Source organism: Manis pentadactyla, chromosome 13 (assembly GCF_030020395.1).
Source record: "Manis pentadactyla isolate mManPen7 chromosome 13, mManPen7.hap1, whole genome shotgun sequence".
Taxonomy (NCBI): domain Eukaryota; kingdom Metazoa; phylum Chordata; class Mammalia; order Pholidota; family Manidae; genus Manis; species Manis pentadactyla.
Window position 1 is genome coordinate 4,337,846 of NC_080031.1, and position 19,053 is coordinate 4,356,898.

General features: G+C 58.0%; 1 protein-coding gene across 5 annotated transcripts; it reads left to right on the forward strand.

Moving 5' to 3' along the window:
• The first annotated feature begins 313 nt into the window (after positions 1–313).
• Positions 314–18,599, forward strand: SIDT2 (SID1 transmembrane family member 2). 5 transcript variants are annotated; one of them, XM_057491128.1, is made up of 28 exons: positions 314–930; positions 2,491–3,850; positions 5,460–5,581; positions 5,860–6,024; positions 6,113–6,158; positions 6,595–6,696; positions 6,805–6,888; positions 7,590–7,689; positions 7,888–7,953; positions 8,871–8,964; positions 9,310–9,362; positions 10,045–10,116; positions 10,269–10,340; positions 10,536–10,598; positions 11,405–11,523; positions 11,804–11,877; positions 11,959–12,025; positions 12,584–12,657; positions 12,762–12,885; positions 13,050–13,167; positions 13,633–13,769; positions 14,008–14,116; positions 14,364–14,440; positions 14,590–14,636; positions 14,888–14,993; positions 15,616–15,726; positions 16,984–17,097; positions 17,185–18,599. In XM_057491128.1, exons 2-28 carry the CDS (start codon positions 3,668–3,670, stop codon positions 17,245–17,247), a joined length of 2,562 nt encoding a protein of 853 aa, XP_057347111.1. In that variant the 5' UTR covers positions 314–930; positions 2,491–3,667; the 3' UTR covers positions 17,248–18,599. The 5 variants fall into 5 exon arrangements, 4 of the variants coding, with proteins under 4 accessions (XP_057347111.1, XP_057347112.1, XP_036775742.2 ...); XM_057491129.1 differs by lacking the exon at positions 10,536–10,598 and having other exon boundaries at positions 616–930; XM_036919847.2 differs by lacking the exon at positions 314–930 and having other exon boundaries at positions 2,090–3,850.
• The last annotated feature ends 454 nt before the right edge of the window (positions 18,600–19,053 follow it).

Consider the following 19,053-nt stretch of genomic DNA (forward strand, 5'->3'; position numbering starts at 1 on the left):
GAACTTGCCAGGTGGAAAGCAGTGCTGTCCAGTCCTCTTGCTGCCGGCCTGCCTATGTCCAGGGCAATTCTATTTGGTCTCCAAGAGGATACACGGATCCCTTTTTAATGGTTGTGGTGAAATCAAGGAACTTTGAGTCTATTTCCTTCTGAGGGGTTGGTTCTGCAACCTTTTTTTCTGGGTTAAAGTTGCACATTATTTAATTCTAAAGTCGGATTTGATTCTGCCACCCACCCACACGCATGGCCACTGTCTGACCCCCAGGTTCCTTGGTTACTTGACGGGCTTTAGCTAGTCTGTTTATTGTGATTCTTACCGGTACCCTGCTCTCCGTGCAGTCTTGAGGTCATTTTAATGATACCACTGAGCCAGCTGAAGTTGCCTTCCTATCTTGCTCCAAATCTCAAAAATCCTGTGATTTAAAATGGAGCTGGACACGTGGAAAGCTGGGACCCTCGTCAGCTGCTTAGTGAATCGTCCCATTTCCCGGGTCCTTTTTTCACTCAGGTGCAGAAGTATGGTCCACAGAGAAATAGAAGAGAGTCATCCAAGCCTTGGGGCACCACCCAGCCCCCTCATCACCAGGGCTGGGGCAGAGAAAGCAGTAGCTAGACTGGCACAGAAGGCCGAGGGGGCAGCTGGGAGGCCTTGACATCTCTCTTCACTCATGAGTCTGGCGCTGAGACCCAGCACTGCCCTTCCTTTATGCTGACTGCTACAGCCAACAAAAGTCATTTCCTCGGGCCTGCCGGTGGGAAACGGCCTCTCATCACTGGGCTGGGCTGGGCCCTCCCTCAGGGTGGGGCAGAAGGGCTGAGGAAAGCTCTGCAGGCTTGAAGACAGCAAGAAAATCTGGAGCTGCTGCCTTGCCACCCCGTCTGAACACACAGCCGAGAATTCAACAGTTGAGCCCTTGAGACCTTGGAAAAGGTAAAGATCCCTTCTGGATTCATTTGACAGATTTCTCCCCAGATACTGACAGGAGAAAAGGAGCAAACAGAAACATTGGTAGTCCATAGTTGTTTGGCCTCAGAGCAGAGGTTCTCAAAATTTATCACGTGTAGCTTCTGGAACGCTTGTTACGGTGAAGATTCCTTGGCTGCACTTTTCAGAGACTGTGATTCAGAAACTGTAGGACTGCCTGGATATGCATTTTAAACAGGCCTAGGGGCACATTTTGCTCCAAAGCCTAAGCAACAGAGTTGGAATGTTCCTTCCTACCCCACTCACCAGCCTGGGTGTATTCAGTACAGCCACAGCTCCAGTCAGCCTAGAGCAGAGACTCTATTGTCCTCAACCTATGGTTCTCACAGCACGCAGCAAAGGTCCTGGCATGTGGTATACCAGTTAAGTTACCAATGGGGAGCTCATGCTCAGGTGGGAGTATTTCTTAGAGTTCCAGATTTACTGGCAAGATGAGAAAGTGAAGTCTAGTTAGAATATGGAAACCCGACACTGACTCTCCAGACTGGGCTGCTGACTGCATGGAGGGCTCATGGAGATACCTGTTGCTATCCTGAGAAGCCTCCAGTTCAGGTTTGCCTAGATGTGCTGGAAAAAGTACTGGACTCAGGAGATGAGTCTACTGGGCTACTCATGAGCTGAGCTTTGTGGGCTTCTGAACTACCTGTAAAGTGAGGGGTTAGCCCAGCATTCCACTAAGGTTCTCTTTGGTCTGACTTTCCAGGGTTCTCCAGCCCTGTATGAATGCTTGGGCCAGGGCCATGATACTTGGGTGGTAGGCATAGGCTACTGCTCCTTCTCATCATTTGCTCAGTATAGTTATGTGTACCTGGCACATAGTAGGTGCCCATTAAATACTTATTGCCGGAATGAATAAATCCTTGTAATTGATTATAAGAGTATTTTACCTACAATCCTCATTGGAAAAATGCCCAGGTATTAAGGCAGGGGCAGGGGCTGCAGCTGCCGGACTCTTGTGACAAGAGAACTGACAAGCCACTGGCCTATGTGGCTTCATCAGGGTCTCTGACAACTGCAGAGTGGCCATGCTACATTTCTTTTCTTTAAACATATCGAATTTATTAAAAAAATCTTACAAAAGGAATTCACATACATTGCACACAATTTATACATTTTTGAAAGGTGTAAAAAAAATTAAAAACCACCCACAATCCAGCAGTTTTTCTCTTCTTTTTGGTACTTTTCTATACTTTCGGAATTAGAGGAAAATATGATATATGTTATTTAAAAGTCACTTAACTCATATATAATCATAGCTAAACTTGTATGCATCTTTTCAACACTTTCTGTGCATGTCTTAGGTATATGTAACCATACTGTTTACATGGTGTCGTATTGTGAATTCTATGCTTAACATTGTCCCTTCTGGTCTTAAGCATAGTTTTCAGTAGCTTCATGATCCAGGGCACTTAACCACACCCCCCTCATTATGGATGTTTAAGCTGTTTTCTTTATGCTTTATATCACAAATATCACATTTTTATCTGTATTTCTTTATTTCCGTAGGATAGAGTCCCAGAAGTGGAATTACTGGGTCAAAGAGAATAACGCTCATTAAAGCCTCTTGAAACAAAGGGCCGAGTTATTTTGTAGAGAAGTTTTCACCGGTTTACACTGAGAGTCACTATCTTCCAGTGAGTTGGCCGCTGCCCCCGCAGAGAGGAGAAACAGCCCCCAGGCTTGAAGGCTTCCCCCAAGCTGTGTGGCGGCCGCAGTGAGGGTGAGCATGCTGGGATTCCGGCCGTAGTTCCGTCTCAGCTACCCCTCCCCTGGCACGGCGACCATCCTGTTTCCATTTCTTTGGGTTCTTCGTTTCATAAAATCCCAGGAGAAAAAAACGTCCCAGGGGTGGAGGCTGTTAGTGGTAAAGGCTGTGGAGATGGGAATGGGGGCATCCCTACGTTTGCGCCAAGAGAAGAATTTGTCAACAAGAATCCAACATCTGGAGATCCTTCACGGAAACATGCGTCTATTCCTAAGTGAGCTTCCCCGAGCAGGATAAAGAAATAGGAGGCGGTAGCGGGGTAGGGTTGGAGTACGCTTCCCGCTGGAGGGCTATGGCCCCTTTAAGGCTCAATTCAGGACCTGGCCCTTTAAAGCCTGTGTCAGTTTCCCCTGACGTCAGCGGCGGACCCGCCGCGCTGCTGTTTACCGCCTCTCGGCGCAGAGTACTTTCCGGAGTTCGGGGCCGCGGAGCCGCTGGGACCGCCCGCCCTTAAAGGGCCCGCGCCCTTGCCCACTCGCCGCGCCCTGCGGCGTCGGGTCCCTACCCCTTAGCAGCGCCCTCGCCGTCGGCCTCCACGCGTCGCGGCCGCCCCCGCCGCCGGCTTGCCCTCCCTCCTCCCCGGTCCCGGCGTCTGTCTGCAGGCTCCCAGCAACCAGTCGTCCCTCGCCCTCCGGGCCCAGACCCGCGGCCGCAGGGGCTCCGGGTGGGCGGTGCTCGGCCCCCCTTGAGCGGCAGCCGCCCGCCGAGGCCGGGACCCCACGCCCTGCCCGCCTCCCCGGGGCCCGGCGAGCCTCTCTGCGGCTCCTGGGAGGAGACGTCTCCTAATCTCAGGCGGGGTTAAAGTTCTGGTCGTGGTGAGATGCTGGAAGCTGCGGCCGGAGCCGCAGCCCGTCCGGGAGGTGCCCTGTCGCCCGTCGCCGCCGCCGCCACCTACGCTGCCGCCGCCCTGCTGGGGCCATGTTCGTTCTGGGCTTGCCCTTCTTGGCGCTCTTGGTGGCCTCGGTCGAGAGCCATCTGGGGGTCCTGGGGCCCAAGAACGTCTCCCAGAAAGACGCCGAGTTCGAGCACACCTACGTGGACGAGGTCAACAGCGAGCTGGTCAACATCTACACCTTCAACCACACCGTGACACGAAACCGGGTGAGGGCTGGGGCTGGGCTGGGGCTGGGGCCGAGAGGGCCAGGCGAGTCTGCCAGCCCCCTGCCCTTCAGGAGGCCCGGCGAACGAGCCGCCCTGCTGGGCTCCCGTTCCCCAGAACTACACTGGAGCCTCCTGACCAGCTTTCCTTCCTTTGCCGCCAGTGTTTTTCTGAAGCTCCGGCTGGACAGTTTCTGAAGGTGTCCCACTGCCATCAGCTCTTTGACCCCCTCTTGTCCACCAGCTGTAGTCTGAGCAGGACTGGCCAGCTCCCTAGCCAGCACCCAGAATCTGCTCCGTGGGGTCTGAGTGCCAGAGGAAGCGGCCTTGCTGCTGGCCTGGCCCAGAAAGCCCCAGCGGGCTGACAGGCCCAAGTGAAAGGGGGTGCGTGGGGACTTGGGGCCGCTGTAACTGCTGGGATCTTCCCAGGATTTTTTTAGTTTTATTTCTCTTCTAAGCCCTCCTCCTCCTGCCCTAGCCAGCTGACTGAGCTGAAGAGGGCAGATACAGGGCCAACTCCCAAGTTGGGTGAGAGGCGAGAGTTTACCTGCTGTGGAGAATCTGCCTCACACCTTGACTTCTCTTTCGTTTCTTCCCCACAGTGAGTTGAACATGAGCTCCAGATAGGAGGTCTGGGAGGTTTAGACGTAGACGTCAGTCAGAACTGAAATTTGGAGAATTCTTGTAGCCTGGCTGAATGGCCTCTTGCCCAGCTCACCCCATGCCTGGATTTACTGAGAAGCAGAGGAGTTGCCAATGGGAATCTGATTTTCTCTATGCTGGGGAGGGGCCTGGTTTCTGTGGCAGGCCTGGATCTACCTTCAGTGCCTGCTTCTCTGAAATTTGATCTCCTGTTTGGAGTCCTTTCTTCTTTTTTCCCTGTATCTGGAGTCAGGCTGAGAGCTGTGGCCTTTATCTCTGGGCAGTGCTGCCCCAGGGCTTGGGTTTCTGCAGCCCAGTAACAAGTATTCCCAGGAATTTGTTTAGTTCTATTTCTTTCTCTAAGCTGCCACTGTCGTGTCTTTGCTGCATAGTGACCCGGGGTTGAGGGTCTCCATTTTGTAGAGGGGAACTTGAGGCTCAGAGATGTGAAGCAACCTCTCCACAGCCTTGTCCCTTGGTCAGAGCTAAGGATAGAACTTGGCTTTCCACAGTCTGTTTCGTTTCCCCACCTGCCCACTCACCCCCAGATTAGTTGTTGATGGGAGCATCCTGGCTCACAGGGGAGCAGGTTGAGGAGCACTTCCTGCTCTCCTGTGTGCACGTGTGCCTATGTGTGTGCCTGTGAGCGTGTGCAGGCATGAGTGTGGTTAGGAGTGGGGTGTCCCGGAGATGCTGAGGTCTCCTTTCTCCTTCCAGGAAGTGAGGCCCTGCACATACCTGCCATCCAGACACAGCTCTTCCCTGAGCCTCTCTTCTAACTCAGCACAAGCCCCTCCTGGAGACTGGGTGCTGCCCTGGCAGGAGAAGGGGCACACATAACTTTCCAGCCTGACCAGGATTGGCATGAGGGTGTCGTGAGGGAGGGCAGGACTCACAGTCTGGAGCCATGTGTCTGGGGGACAGAGATAGTCACAGGCTTGACGGAGGGCATTTCCATGTCATCCTACAGACAGAAGGAGTGCGTGTGTCTGTAAATGTCCTGAACAAGCAGAAGGGGGCTCCCTTGCTGTTCGTGGTCCGCCAGAAGGAGGCTGTGGTGTCCTTCCAGGTGCCCCTCATCCTGCGAGGGCTGTGAGTAGGACCTGGGAATCAGGGAGGGGGGTGGGCCTCGGTCACGCCTTGCCCACAGCCTCACCCAGGGCCATCCCAAGGGCCTCAGACCACCCAGAACCAGGAGGCTGGTCCGCGGCACGAAGGCTGAGCTAGCCAACCCCGAGCTTGCTAGCCTTGTGGAGGCAGGGGTAGGGAAGTGCTGGAGATCAGAGTGGAGGAAATGGGGCCTTGCTGCCCTGGAGCAGCACGTTGGCCGGGGTGGGAGTCACGTCCTGACTCTCTGCTTCTGGCCATAGGTTTCAGCGCAAGTACCTCTACCAAAAGGTGGAACGAACGCTATGTCAGCCCCCAACCAAGAATGAGTCTGAGGTCCAGTTCTTCTACGTGGATGTGTCCACCCTGTCACTAATCAACACCACGTACCAGCTCCAGGTCAGCCGAATGGATGACTTTGTGCTCAGGTCTGTAGGGCAGAGCCAGGGGAGACTACGGGACTGGCCTCCTTGCCAGGCTCTGAGGGTGACTGCAGGGGTCTTCCATGCGCCACAGGACCGGGGAACAGTTCAGCTTCAATACCACAGCAGCTCAGCCCCAGGTAAGATCGCCCTGTCTCTCAAGAAGACTGCCCATCAAGAAGAGAAATGGGGAAGCCTGGGCATGGCGTGGGAGTGGTCTAGCAGTCTTTGCTGGGAGTTTCAAGTCGGCTGTGCTCTCCTTAGAGGACTCTCTGGAAGCAGGAGCTCTGGTCCCAGGGTGGTAAGGGACAGACAACATGGAAATGCAGGGACAGGAAGTCTGGCCGCTGTCTCTCCTGCTTGCTGAGTGATTGAGTGACACTGAGAGACTGTCCCGAGTGCCCAGCTGAGGCCGAGGAGAGCAGAACACGGAAAGTGGGGCCACTTAGGCCAAGGCCTTTCTCCCCAGAGAGCCTCTACCACTCAGCCCGCAGAGGGTTCCCACTGTTCCCTTGTAGAGGGTCAGAGAGAGCCTCCTCATGAGATAGGGCTCTCCCTGCACCCCTGTGCCCTCAGTACTTCAAGTATGAGTTCCCGGAGGGAGTGGACTCGGTGATTGTCAAGGTGACCTCCAAGAAGGCCTTCCCCTGCTCAGTCATCTCCATCCAGGATGTCCTGGTAAGCTGAGCGCCCTTCTCCTCTCCTCTAACTAGTAACAGGGCTGCTAAAGAGAGGGGACAGGGCCCAGGCCCCTGCCCATTTGCCAATCCCTTCTTCCCTCTGCAGTGCCCTGTCTATGACCTGGACAACAATGTAGCCTTCATCGGCATGTACCAGACTATGACCAAGAAGGCAGCCATCACCGTGCAGGTAGGAAGCACGCGTGGCCCTGCGGGAGATGCGGCCAGTGATTAGCTTTCCAGACCTTTTCTCCCTTTCCCGTGCCCCATTCCTACCCTACCCAGAGGACTCAGTCTTACCCACCATTTCCAGAGACTTTATGTCCCCCGATACATGTGGGAGTTGAATCGTAACCTCTACGCCCGTTGGGGGCAGCAGAGAGCAGAGTACCCTTTCTAGCTGCCATTCCTCTGTTCACTGCGATGACAGGTAGGAGAGGACAGGGCGCTGCCCGGTCTGGGTGCTGCTGCCGGCAAAGGCTCAGACCTGTGCTGGGGGCAGGGAGGGGGAAGCCACGCACGCGTTCACCTCACAAGCCCAGTCGTGCAGCTGACGAAGGCAACGTGGCCCTGCACACTTTCTCTTGGCTGATGTGCAGGCGGTACCAGTGGGTTCCATAGCGGTGGGGCAGGCGTGCATTTGCTTACTTGTCTGTAGGGTAGGTTCAGGCCTTGGGCTCTGGAGTCAGATGATCTTGGCTCTAAGCTGACTTCTGAGCCTGTCCAACAGGACTAATGACAGTACTTATGTTTTAAGGATCTTTGTGAAGATGAACTAAAAATCTGTACAGATGAGGGTTCAGTATGACATCTGGCCCACAGTAGCTACTGAGAGAAGGAGGTGGTGATGACAGTGGGGGTGATAATCATCACCATCTTGTGATCCTGCAGCGCAAAGATTTCCCCAGCAACAGCTTCTACGTGGTGGTGGTGGTGAAGACTGAGGACCAGGCCTGCGGGGGTGCCTTGCCTTTCTACCCCTTTGTAGAAGGTACATTTGGTGCCCTGGGCCTGGCCTGGGATGGGGAGGGCTTGGTCACCTCCTGGGAGGTAGAGGAGCCTGTGGGGCCGATTGGTGGAGGTGATGGGATGTGGGGTTTCGGCCCCAAGTTCGCCCAGGCCTAGTCCCACCAACTGTAGCCAAGCTCCAGGCAGCCACTTGTTTGCCCATTTGACATTTTACTTCCAGATGAACCGGTTGATCAAGGGCACCGTCAGAAAACCCTGTCAGTGCTGGTATCCCGAGCAGTCACATGTGCGTGTGGGCGGCTGAGGGGGGATGGACCGGCCTCTGGCTCTTCCTTCAGACCTAGGGTGGGGCGTGTTCTCCGAGCAGGAAGGGTGCTGAGGACCTGTTGCGGCAGGCTGACTGGGTGACTGGGTAGGGAGGGAGAGTCCTCGGCAGGCTTCACGCTGGGAGGGCCAGGCGGTGAGTCCCGGCACAATTCGGTTTAGATGGTGCCGGACCGCAGAGTGAAGTACCGAAGTATCGTTCTCCCTCTGCCACTACGTGCAGTGTAGTCTCACGCAGCCTCAGTTTTCCTTTCTCTGTAGCAGAGGTAATAGAATCTGTCCCATTAGTCTCACTAAGCTGTGAGGTTTAGCACACAATTAATAGGAAAATGCCAGGCCCCGTAGTCATGCTCAGTAAATATTTACTGAACTATTGAATGGACACCTTTGTAAACTGGAAAGTATAAGATTTTTCAGAAAGGGATTGTGATGGGAGGAGAAAGAAGCACCTTTCCATCCGGCTTCTTTATTTAGCATCTGTATATGGCGCCCCCTCTGTGTGCCAGGTGCTGCCCTCCGGCTGCAGTCCGTGGGGAGCACCCGTCTAGAGGAGCAAGGCCTGGTGCCCTACAGGGCACAGTAATGAGGAAAGGCCAGGCCACTGCTGGGGCCGAGGAGGCTTCCTAGAGCACACAGTCCCTGAGCTGTTTTGAAGGTTAAGTCAAGATCGAGTTTTTGAGAAGGAAGTAGAGGAAAAAGTTCTAGCAGAAGGAGCAACGTGAACAGACAGGCATTGTGTCCAGGTTTGGCGTATTTGGGGAACTGGCAGGTTCACTACCTGTGAGGGGAACAGTGGTGAGAGGATAGGTGGGGCCCTGTGTGCTACAGTGGGGGGCCTGGAGGGCCTGGGGGGCTCACCTTCCTGTATCCTCCACCCAGCTGAGGCCTACGTGGCTGGCATGCTCTTTTGCCTGGGCATATTTCTCTCCTTCTACCTGCTGACCGTCCTCCTGGCCTGCTGGGAGAACTGGAGGTAAAGGGGACCTGCTGAGCCCGCCCCTGCACTGGGCTGGGTTGGGCAGGGGAGATGGGGAGATGGCCTGGCAGGATCTGGGGTGATCTTCTCCACCAGCCATGGGGCCTAGGAAGGCAGGTCCCTTTTGGGGTCCGTGGTCCATGGGCCTCTCCTCTGGAAACACACCCCTCCCCTCAGCCTTCTTCCCAAGCAGGGAGACCCCACATTGCTCCCCAGCCTGGAGGAACGTTGAGATCATGCACAGTAGACAGGGTTATGGGGTGGAGAGGGTGAAGGCAGGCCAGCCCCACAGAGGGGTCCTCGTCCTGCCCTCTGATCGGCCTGGGGATTCTCCTCCTGCAGGCAGAGGAAGAAGACCCTTCTGGTGGCCATGGACCGAGCCTGCCCAGAAAGCGGTACCTCCGGAGGCCTGGGTGGGGAGGGCAGAGCTTGCTCTGGGTTTGGAGGGGAGAGTGGGTGGTGGTTGCACTGGGGAGGCTGGACGAGGAAGGGCAGCCGGGGATTCTGGTCTCCAGATGGGAATGTGCCGGGATCACCAGGCCCGTCCGTCCCTAACACGCCGGCTGTAAGGGCCGCCACCCGATTTTCTCTCTGGGGCTGCCTACACTGTCTGTCTGTCTCGGATGGTGCAGCTCACTGTCTCTGGGATCATTAACCCTTCACTCTCTCTCCCTTTCTTCTGCCGCTCCCTCTTTTCCTGTGTCCCTCCTGCTTGGGACCTCCCCTCCAGCTTCTCTCCTGGGTAAGCCCCAGCTGCCTTGGGCAGAGGAGCTGGCCTGCAGAGTGGGGGGGAGGGGAAGCACAAGGGGGCCCAGGCGGGCCGTGCTGTCTGTGCTTGCTGGTGATTCCGTGGCGGGAATCCTTGCCCTTTCTCTCTCTTTAGGGTGAGTGTTCCCACCAGGGACACACAGGGAGGTGGGCGCAGGTGGCGGCGGAGGGCGGGAGTTAGCGGATCGGTTCTGTCTGCCGCCGTGGGCCCTCTGCGTCTGTCTCTCGGGGCTCTTCCTTCCCTCTCTCCCTGCTTTTGGCCTCTGTCTGCTTCCAGGGCTAAGAGGCCCATGGACCTTCTCATTGCAGGTCACTCTCGGGTCCTGGCCAATTCCTTCCCGGGCAGCTCCCCTTATGAGGGCTACAACTACGGCTCCTTCGGTATGTGTCCACGTCAGAGGTAGTACCTGCCGCTCGCCTGCTCTCCTAGGCGGCACGGTGGCAGTCGGCCTCCTCAGAGCCCCTGGCGGCTGGGTCCAGCGCCCCCTTCGCTGAGGTCTCCTGCCTACCTCACCACCTACCATTCCCTGCAGAGAACGGTTCTGGGTCTGCTGATGGTCTGGCTGATGGCACGGGCCCTGGGGACGTGTCCTACAGTTACCAGGGTGAGTGGGCCAGGCAGGGCAGAGTGTGGGGGGCAGGGCTGGCGCTAGCTGCTGAGACCTGACGGTGGCCGCCGCCTCTCCTGCCAGGTGCTGGAACTAGGGCGGGGCCTGCCGTTTCTCTGCCCCTCTCCTCCTCCGCCCCCGGCCTTGCCTCCTTGGCGCCGCTTCCACGGTAACTCTCCCTTTCCTTTGAAGGGCAGGACCAGTTCAAGCGGCGCCTCCCCTTTGGCCAGATGCGGCAGCTGTACATTGCCATGGGTAGATGTGGTGGGGGGCTCTTCTGCCAGTCAGCTCCTGCCAGGGTGGTTGGCTGGAGCTGGTGGGCTCTGGGGCCAGGAAGATGCTTTGTGCATGGCTCCCCATCTAATACCAAGAACTGCCAGCTCTTGTGTCCTTTGAGATGAGCAGGCACTGGCCCCTGGTGCCCGTGGGCTGGCGCCCGGCTGCCTGCCCCCAGGCCAGGTGTTCTGGTTTGCTGGTGTGCTGACCAGCACCCCAACTCCCTGGCCTGCTGGGGTAAGGCTTGCAGACGGGTGTCATGTCCTGCCCTCTGGGGGCTTCAGTCAGGCAAGGTCACAGGAGAGAACTTCTGAAGGCACTAGAAAAGAACAGAATAAAGGAGTGGGTGCTCTTCTGAGAGGCAGCCTCTCACCCTTGCCTGCACCCCAGGGCCCACTGGGACTTTACTCAGCGGGGGCCAAGGCAGTCTCTTCTCAGAACCACACACAGCTGGGCACCGTCTAATCAGCATGCCTTCTGCCAGATTCCCTCCTGTTGCTTGTGGCTGGGATCTGGGGTCTGCTCAGGGTCCTGGCCTGGAAGCCCTAGCTCGCTGAGGGGGCAGGGCTGGAGCAGTCCCTGTTGGTGGCCTCTTAGAGCCCACCCTTGCTCCCCTCAAGGACTGGGGAGCACCTGACACTTCTTCCCAGGGCCTGGGCCCACCCCTGCTCGGAGCCCCCAGTTCGCCTCTCCTGACTGCCTAGTGATTGTGACGATTGCTCCAGGTGGGTGGGGGCAGACTTCGGCTTCTGCCCCAGGCAACCTTTCCTCTCTTCCTGCCCCAGAGCGCCCTCTCGACCCCGAGGGTACCCGGCCACGACTGGACTCCATGAGCTCTGTCGAGGAGGATGACTACGACACCTTGACTGACATCGATTCGGACAAGAACGTCGTTCGCACCAAGGTCTGACACCGTGCAGGCCCGTGGTCGGGTTTCCCAAGGAAGGGAGACTCAGTGTCCAGGTTCCAGCGCGCCTCCCTCTGGGGTGGCTTCTTAGGGAAGCAAAGGGAAAGTGCTCAGCTAGGCAGGATCCATGCCAGGGAGCTCGACGCCCAGCGCTTTGGGACCAATTGGCCGGCTGCAAGGGGCGGCCCAGAGCCCTGCCCAGCAGCATCCTGGCCTGTGCGGGAGGGGGGCTCCTCCCAGGTGGCGTGAGGTGGAGCTCACTCCAGCTTCCCCCCAGCAATACCTCTGTGTGGCCGACCTGGCTCGCAAGGACAAGCGTGTTTTGCGGAAAAAGTACCAGATCTACTTCTGGTGAGTGGCGGGCTTCCTGTCAACCGCAGGGTGTGTGGATTCTGGGCCCTGCCGCCTCACTGCTGCCCTCCCATCCCTCAGGAACATCGCCACCATTGCTGTCTTCTATGCGCTTCCGGTGGTGCAGCTCGTGATCACCTACCAGACGGTGAGAGGGCAGGGGCCTGCTGTGCATGCTCGCCTCTGCCATAGTGAGGGACACGGCCCCACGGGCAGGGCTTCCCCTCCCCAGGCTCTGGACTGAGCACGGGGCTTAGGTCACGGGACCTGGGTTCATGCCCCCGCTCTACCTTACCAGCTGAGTGACCTTGTGCAAGTCACCCAGCTACTGACTTAACCTCTCTGAACATCAGTTTCGTCATCTGTAAAGTGGGGTCAGCACAGTAGCAAGACTGGCCCCTTCCTGGCTGATTGCTGGAACTTGTGAAATGAGTCCTGGGACTTTGTACGTCTCGGTTTCCCTTCCTCTTTCTCTCTACTGTGGGACAGGAACCCCAGTCATGGTCCTGCCTCCGGGTGTCAGCCACTCCTAGGGGGCACAGACAATGAATGCTGAAGGAGGACCTGCCTGGTACCTGTGCTTGCACATGCTGGTCACGGTGGCACCTCCTGTCCTCTGTGCAGTGGGACTGGGCGGTGTGGTGGGGGCTGGGACCTGGGTCCCCTCCCCCAGGCTGTGGGCTTTAGCAGCTGCTCCCTGCTGCAGGTGGTGAATGTCACAGGGAACCAGGACATCTGTTACTACAACTTCCTCTGTGCACACCCGCTGGGCAACCTCAGGTGGGGAACACGGTGGAACAGGGCAGGGCAGGGCTCTGTGAATGGCCTCCTCTGGCCGGGCAGAGGCCAGATCCGAGGCCCAGGCAGTGTGTTGCCCCCTCCAGCGCCTTCAACAACATCCTCAGCAACCTGGGGTACATCCTGCTGGGGCTGCTCTTCTTGCTCATCATCCTGCAGCGGGAGATCAACCACAACCGGGCGCTGCTGCGCAATGACCTCCATGCCCTGGTGAGGGGCTGCTGCCCACTGCGCCTGGCCCCGCCCGGCCCACGTAGCCACTCTACCCACATCTCCTCCATTCCGCTCTCAGAGTCCTCTTTTTTATTCTGTTCCCTCCTTCCTTCCTTGTTTCCTGCCTCACCCCGTCTCTCTCTTCTCTGTCTCCCTAACAGGAATGTGGGATCCCTAAACACTTTGGCCTGTTCTATGCCATGGGCACAGCCCTGATGATGGAGGGACTGCTTAGCGCTTGCTATCATGTCTGCCCCAATTATACCAACTTCCAGTTTGGTGAGTGAGGCTGCCCTCTCCCTGGCCGCACCTGGAGTGGGGACCTGCCTGAGTCCTGCACCACCCCGAGTCACCCAGACTCACCCTGGAGGGGACTCCAGAGCTGGGTGCCTGTGTGCGCACACATCCTAGCTTATAGAAAGTAGGCTTCTGGAAGCTTTCATTCATCCATCAAGTGTTTCAGAAAGGCATGTACACTCACTGAGATAACAGATGATTAAGATGTGGGCCTTTGATGTCTAGGTGCTCAGACCAACTGTCCTTGTCAAGAGGGAAGTCAGACAGGTTAACAGCTAGTGGGGTGGCTCGTTGTGTGGCAGGGACAACTAAGGGACTGTGGTCACTGGCCTTGCTCTGTGGCCGTGCCGGCATCCAGGGCTCTCTCCACACTGATTGTCCGGGCTGGGAGTTCCATGCTGAGGCTCAGGGCGTTTCTGCAGCTCACACCCATGTCCCCCAACCTAGACACCTCGTTTATGTACATGATCGCCGGGCTCTGTATGCTGAAGCTCTACCAGAAGCGGCACCCGGACATCAATGCCAGCGCCTATAGTGCCTACGCCTGCTTGGCCATTGTCATCTTCTTCTCTGTGCTGGGCGTGGTAAGGCTCTGATGTGCTGTGCTCCCCGGGAGAGGCGCCCATGCATTCACATGTGTGCGTGCATGCACCCCTCTCCACCTCCTGCAGGAGAGATCCCTGCTAGCTCCCCGAGGTGCCTTCCCAGCCCTGGCGAGCCCCAGCCTGGCTCATCAGCACCCAGCTCCCCTGCAGGAGGGGTGGGCAGTGGGAGCGGCTTTCCTCAGCGCCCCTGCACCCCTACCCTGGTGGCCCCCAACAGGTCTTCGGCAAAGGGAACACAGCATTCTGGGTTGTCTTCTCCGTCATCCACATCATTGCCACCTTGCTCCTCAGCACCCAGCTCTATTACATGGGCCGCTGGAAGCTGGGTGAGGGCACGCCCAGGGCAGGGCACGGGGCCTGTGAAACAAGGTGGGGGTGGCCTTGGGCCCCGGACTCACAGCTGGCTTCTGGGTTCTGCCCTCTCACTGGGGGCTCTGGAGGAATCAGTGGGTGAGGAATTAGAGGTGTTGGCATAGCTATGTCCTCTGAAGGCCCTGGGTCCTCCCAGCTGCCAGCAGGGGACCGGGGAGGAGGGGTGCCCAAACCTTCCAGCACCTTCACTCCTCCTTGCAGACTCGGGGATCTTCCGCCGCATCCTCCATGTGCTCTATACAGACTGCATCCGGCAGTGCAGCGGGCCGCTCTACGTGGTACCTGCCCAGTCCGCCGCCCCTCCAGGGGGAGTGGGGCGTGGCTGAGCCCAGGGGAGGGCTGGGGACCGGCTGATGTGGGCCTTCCGCCCCTTCTCTCCACATCTCTCTTCCCCCATCTCAGTCCCCATGTCTCTGCTTCCCTCCAGGACCGCATGGTGCTGCTGGTCATGGGCAACATTATCAACTGGTCGCTGTGAGTCTGGCCATTTGTCTGTGGTGGCTTGGCTGGGCGGACAGCTGGGGACTCGGCCAGCCACTGACTGGCTTGGGGGCCATGGACAAATTCGTAGCTTTGAGCATGAGAAATGGGGTCTGAGGAGAGAGGCATTGGCACCTGGGGCTCTAGAATCCTCTGTGGGCCTCTGAACCCAGCCTCAGATTACAATAAAATGGGTGGGGCAGGGGAGCACCCTCCCTGCGTCACCAGCCCTCCCCTCTCACCAGGGCTGCCTATGGGCTCCTCATGCGCCCCAATGATTTCGCTTCCTATTTGCTGGCCATTGGCATCTGCAACCTGCTTCTCTACTTCGCCTTCTACATTATTATGAAGGTGAGTGTGGATAGCTGCACGTGCTCTGCCTTTGGGGCAGGAGTGGCCTGGCCTGCCTGGCAGCACTGAGGGGGAGTGCTTTCTGTCCCCACCTCTCTATGCCAGTGAGGTTTGAGGAGAGGAGAGGCGCAAGCGTCTTGTGTACACTCCCTGGGAGCCACTGCATCCTGAGGCTCATTTACTGAGCCCCTTCCATTTTCTGAGAATAGCCTGTGAAACTGGTAGCATTTCAGGCCACAGTGGGTAAGCACCCCATTCAGTCTAGCAGGGGTCAAGGAGGTGGGGCTCCCTGACTCTCTGGTAGGCCCGGGCCTCCGAGGGCCAGCTGCTTCCTAAGGGACTCTGATGCCATCCCATGTGAGGAGCTCTCTGCACAGGGAGAGTGCCCAGCGGGTGCCCCCTGCCTGCACACGGTTCTGGGTACATGGAGTCCCCGCCAGGGTGGACATCATAGGTGAGGACACCAGGCTGCTAGTGTGGGGACACGTTGAGCTGTGTAGCTGTGTGAGGTCACAGTGCAGTCCTAGAGGCCTTGCTGAGGGGTCCACCCTGAAATGCGCAGGAGGGGACGTGGGGTGGGGCAAGGCCTGGCCCTCAGGTTGTCCTTCCGTCCCCCTCCCAGCTCCGGAGTGGGGAGAGGATCAAGCTCATCCCCCTGCTCTGCATCGTCTGCACCTCAGTGGTCTGGGGCTTTGCCCTCTTCTTCTTCTTCCAGGGACTCAGCACCTGGCAGGTGAGTAGTCCTGCTGGGGGGAGGGTTGCCCACAGGCTTATTGTGAGTCAGCAAGGGCCAGATCTCTCTCCCAGCCTCGTGTGTAAGCACCTACCTGTCTTTCACAGCCGCTTTGTCCTTTAATCCTCCTCACATTCAGTGTGCCAGCATGGAGGTATCCCTATTTACCTGTGGGCAACTGAGCCTCAGAGAGGCCAAGTGACTTGCCGAAGGTCACACAGCCAGAGAGGGCACAGCTGGGGTTTTAAACCGGAGATGGGAGGCTCTCCCCCTCTGCCTCACTGGGCACTGGCCATGGGTCAGGTTTTGATTCTGTGGTCAGAACTAAGTCTGGCATGGTCTCTGCCTTTGAAGCACTTACCGTCTAGTTCCAGAGAGACAAGACCATTGGTTTCTGGCTTGCCCTTTACAGTATGTCACATGAGATGAAGGGTGTAGGCAAGACAAGCAGAGGGGGTTTACAGGAGTGTGGAGGGCAGAGAGGTGTCTGAGTTAGGAGATCCAGGAAAGCTTCCTGGAGGAGGCAGGCCTTGCTCTTGGCTCTGAAGGCCCTGGGTGATGGGGAAGGGTCCAGTGGCTCAGAGACGCAGTGATGTGAGTAACGATACAGAGGCGGAACTAGAGGAGGCAGATTGGGGGTCAGCGAATGCACTAATCTGGGGCTGAGTGAAGCCCTAGAACACCTTGAGGGTACGGCAGGTTGTTCGTGTCATCTCTGGGCCTCAGTGTGCGGCACACACAGCCCCCAGGTGCAGGGCGGTGTCCAGCCCATGGTGGTTGGCCAGGGGTGCCAGGGGGAGAGCATGGAGGACCCGGAGTGCCTCAGGTCACGGCCCACTGGTCATGGCGGCTGTCGCCCTCGGGTAGCAGTGCAGGACCTGCCAATTGTGCTTTGGGGAAAAAATGAGCATGGAGGAGCCAGGGAGGGCTTCCTGGGGCAGGGGGCAGAGGCCAAGGCACGGCTGAGTCAGGAGGCACCGTGGCCTTGTAGTGGCCCAGGATGATCACCCCTCTCCCAGATCAAGGGAGGACGAACGGATGGGGGGCGTGGAGAGGAGTGGAGGTAAGGGGGGGCAGGAGCCCATGTCCTGGGAGAGGCGTCTGTGACCAGGCCCGGTCCTAGATGGGGGGGAAGAGCGGGGCAGAGGGGGTGCTCTCCCTGGGCTGGGAGCAGGGGGCGCCCTGCAGGGTGGTGGGAGGCGGGTCTGGCCCCAGCCTCGGGGGCCCTGTCAGCAGGCCGCTTTCCTGCTCCCCCAGAAAACCCCCGCCGAGTCCCGGGAGCACAACCGGGACTGCATCCTCCTCGGCTTCTTCGACGACCACGACATCTGGCACTTCCTCTCCTCCATTGCCATGTTTGGGTCGTTCCTGGTATGTGCAGCTCTTCTGCCCAAGGAGGGTGGCATAGAGACAGAGGTCACCCCCTTTCCTATGCCTGACTCAGCTTCTGCCCCCCAGGTGTTGCTGACACTGGACGACGACCTGGACACTGTGCAGCGAGACAAGATCTATGTCTTCTAGTGGAAGCCGGGCCCGTTGCTTCACTCATGGGGCCCTGTGCCCCTTGCCTCACTGCCTAGAGCCTCTGTAGCACGGGGGGTGTGAGTCCTGCCTGGCTGCCCCGCACTGCGTGGTGGCAGGACAGCGAGGTCCAGCCCAGGCTGGGTCCAGCACAGTCATGGCGGCAGCCTTGAGCCTTGCAGTCGCCCTCTGCCAGGGCCTGCTCCCCCAAAACTTGAAATGTTGGCCAAATTGCTGCTTTGTTAGCCCTGGGGGCCTTGTCTGATGGCCGTCCATTGGTCCCTCTGCAGGAGGAAGGAGGGGCGTGTTTCCCGCCCATCTGGCACCTGCATTCTGCTCACCCCTCCCTGCCTCCCGACCTGGGACCCACAGCCAGGGGCTCCCAGGCTCCTGCTCGAGGGCCCCAGTCTGGAGCTTGGCCCTCTGTCCTGCGCCAGGGCCCCACTTCTTTTGGGGCTGAACCTGGCTGCTATCACTGCCTATTCTGGGCAGCCAGAAAGAATGGCGCTGTATAGTTTTGAGGGCTGGCCAGCTGGTGCCAGGCTTTTGGTGCTAAGGCCCGCAAGGGGACCCTGGCAGGGCTGCCTCCTCCCTCTGACCTATGCACAGGGCTGGCTCCTTAGCAGTGAGGGTCAGCCCACGTGTGAAAACCATTGATCTGAGGGACTGAATTTAGAGGTCACCTTCCTATCCCATCAGCCCCCAGAGTGATGTTGGCACCAGAATTGGAGGGAAGTGACTCAACCCTTTTTCTTCCTAGGTCTTAAGTCCTGCCAAGCCCCAGCTGGGGGCCTTTCAGTGCCATAGACACTGCCCGAGAATGTCCAGGCTGAGGGGGGTTGTGAAGGGCCCAGCACACCCTGCCTCCGCGGCCGTGCGAGCGCCAGTCCACATGCCAGTCCGCCTTAGAGGGTCAGAGAGGGGCTCCAGGCAGGGCATACTCCCCCCACGCCCGGGGCCCCTCGCCCTGGGACGCAGGGCTGGCTTCCAAGTTTCCGTCCAGTCTTCAGCCCAGTTCCGTGTTAGTCACACACATGCATACATGTGAAAGTTTGGAGTTTACACTGAGTCGCCCCAGCGCTGGGCCCGGGGGCTCTGGTCCTTGGCTTGCTGTTGCCCTACCAGGTCTGTTCCAGAGGCCCGTGCTGGGGAGGGCAGGTCGCGCCCCTGCCACCGAATGGGAAGTGTTTTATTCCACCCTACTTGTTTTTATAGCTCCCCCTTGGGCTGGGGAGGGGAGGTGGGTCTGGATCTGTTTTCAGAGCTCCATTTAATGTCTGTTTCCGTGCTATGGTTGTGTTTCTGTTTTCTATGAATGAGTCTGCATTCAATTAAAGAAACAACCAAATGCAGTTCTCGGGTCCCTGCTTGCTCCCCCTGTCTGGACGGAGATGTTGAGAATGAGGAGTGGGGTGAGGGTCCTCCCTTTTCCGGTTCTTTGGGTCTACTTTTCTCCAAGCCCCAGGCCCACTGGGTGCAACAGTTCCTTGATTCCCCTAACCCCACCCATATTTTTCCTCTCCTTTTAACAATGGCATCAATTCCGTAAACATTCAACAGAGGGTCCGCTCTGTGCCAGGCACTGTGCCAGGCAGAAAGGAGAGCATAGTGAGTAAGCCTTAGCTGTGCCGTCTCAGCTCAGATCTCCCCTTGCCTGGCAAATGGCGGTGGCCTCTGCCCACCGGGTCCCAGCCCACCAGTCAGGCTGGGCTCCCTTCGGGCCTGAGCTCCTCCCGGCTCAGCCGCTGCAGTGCGGGTCGTACTCCCCAGAGACTAATGGAGGGCCCCTTGCCAGCCAGGCTGCAC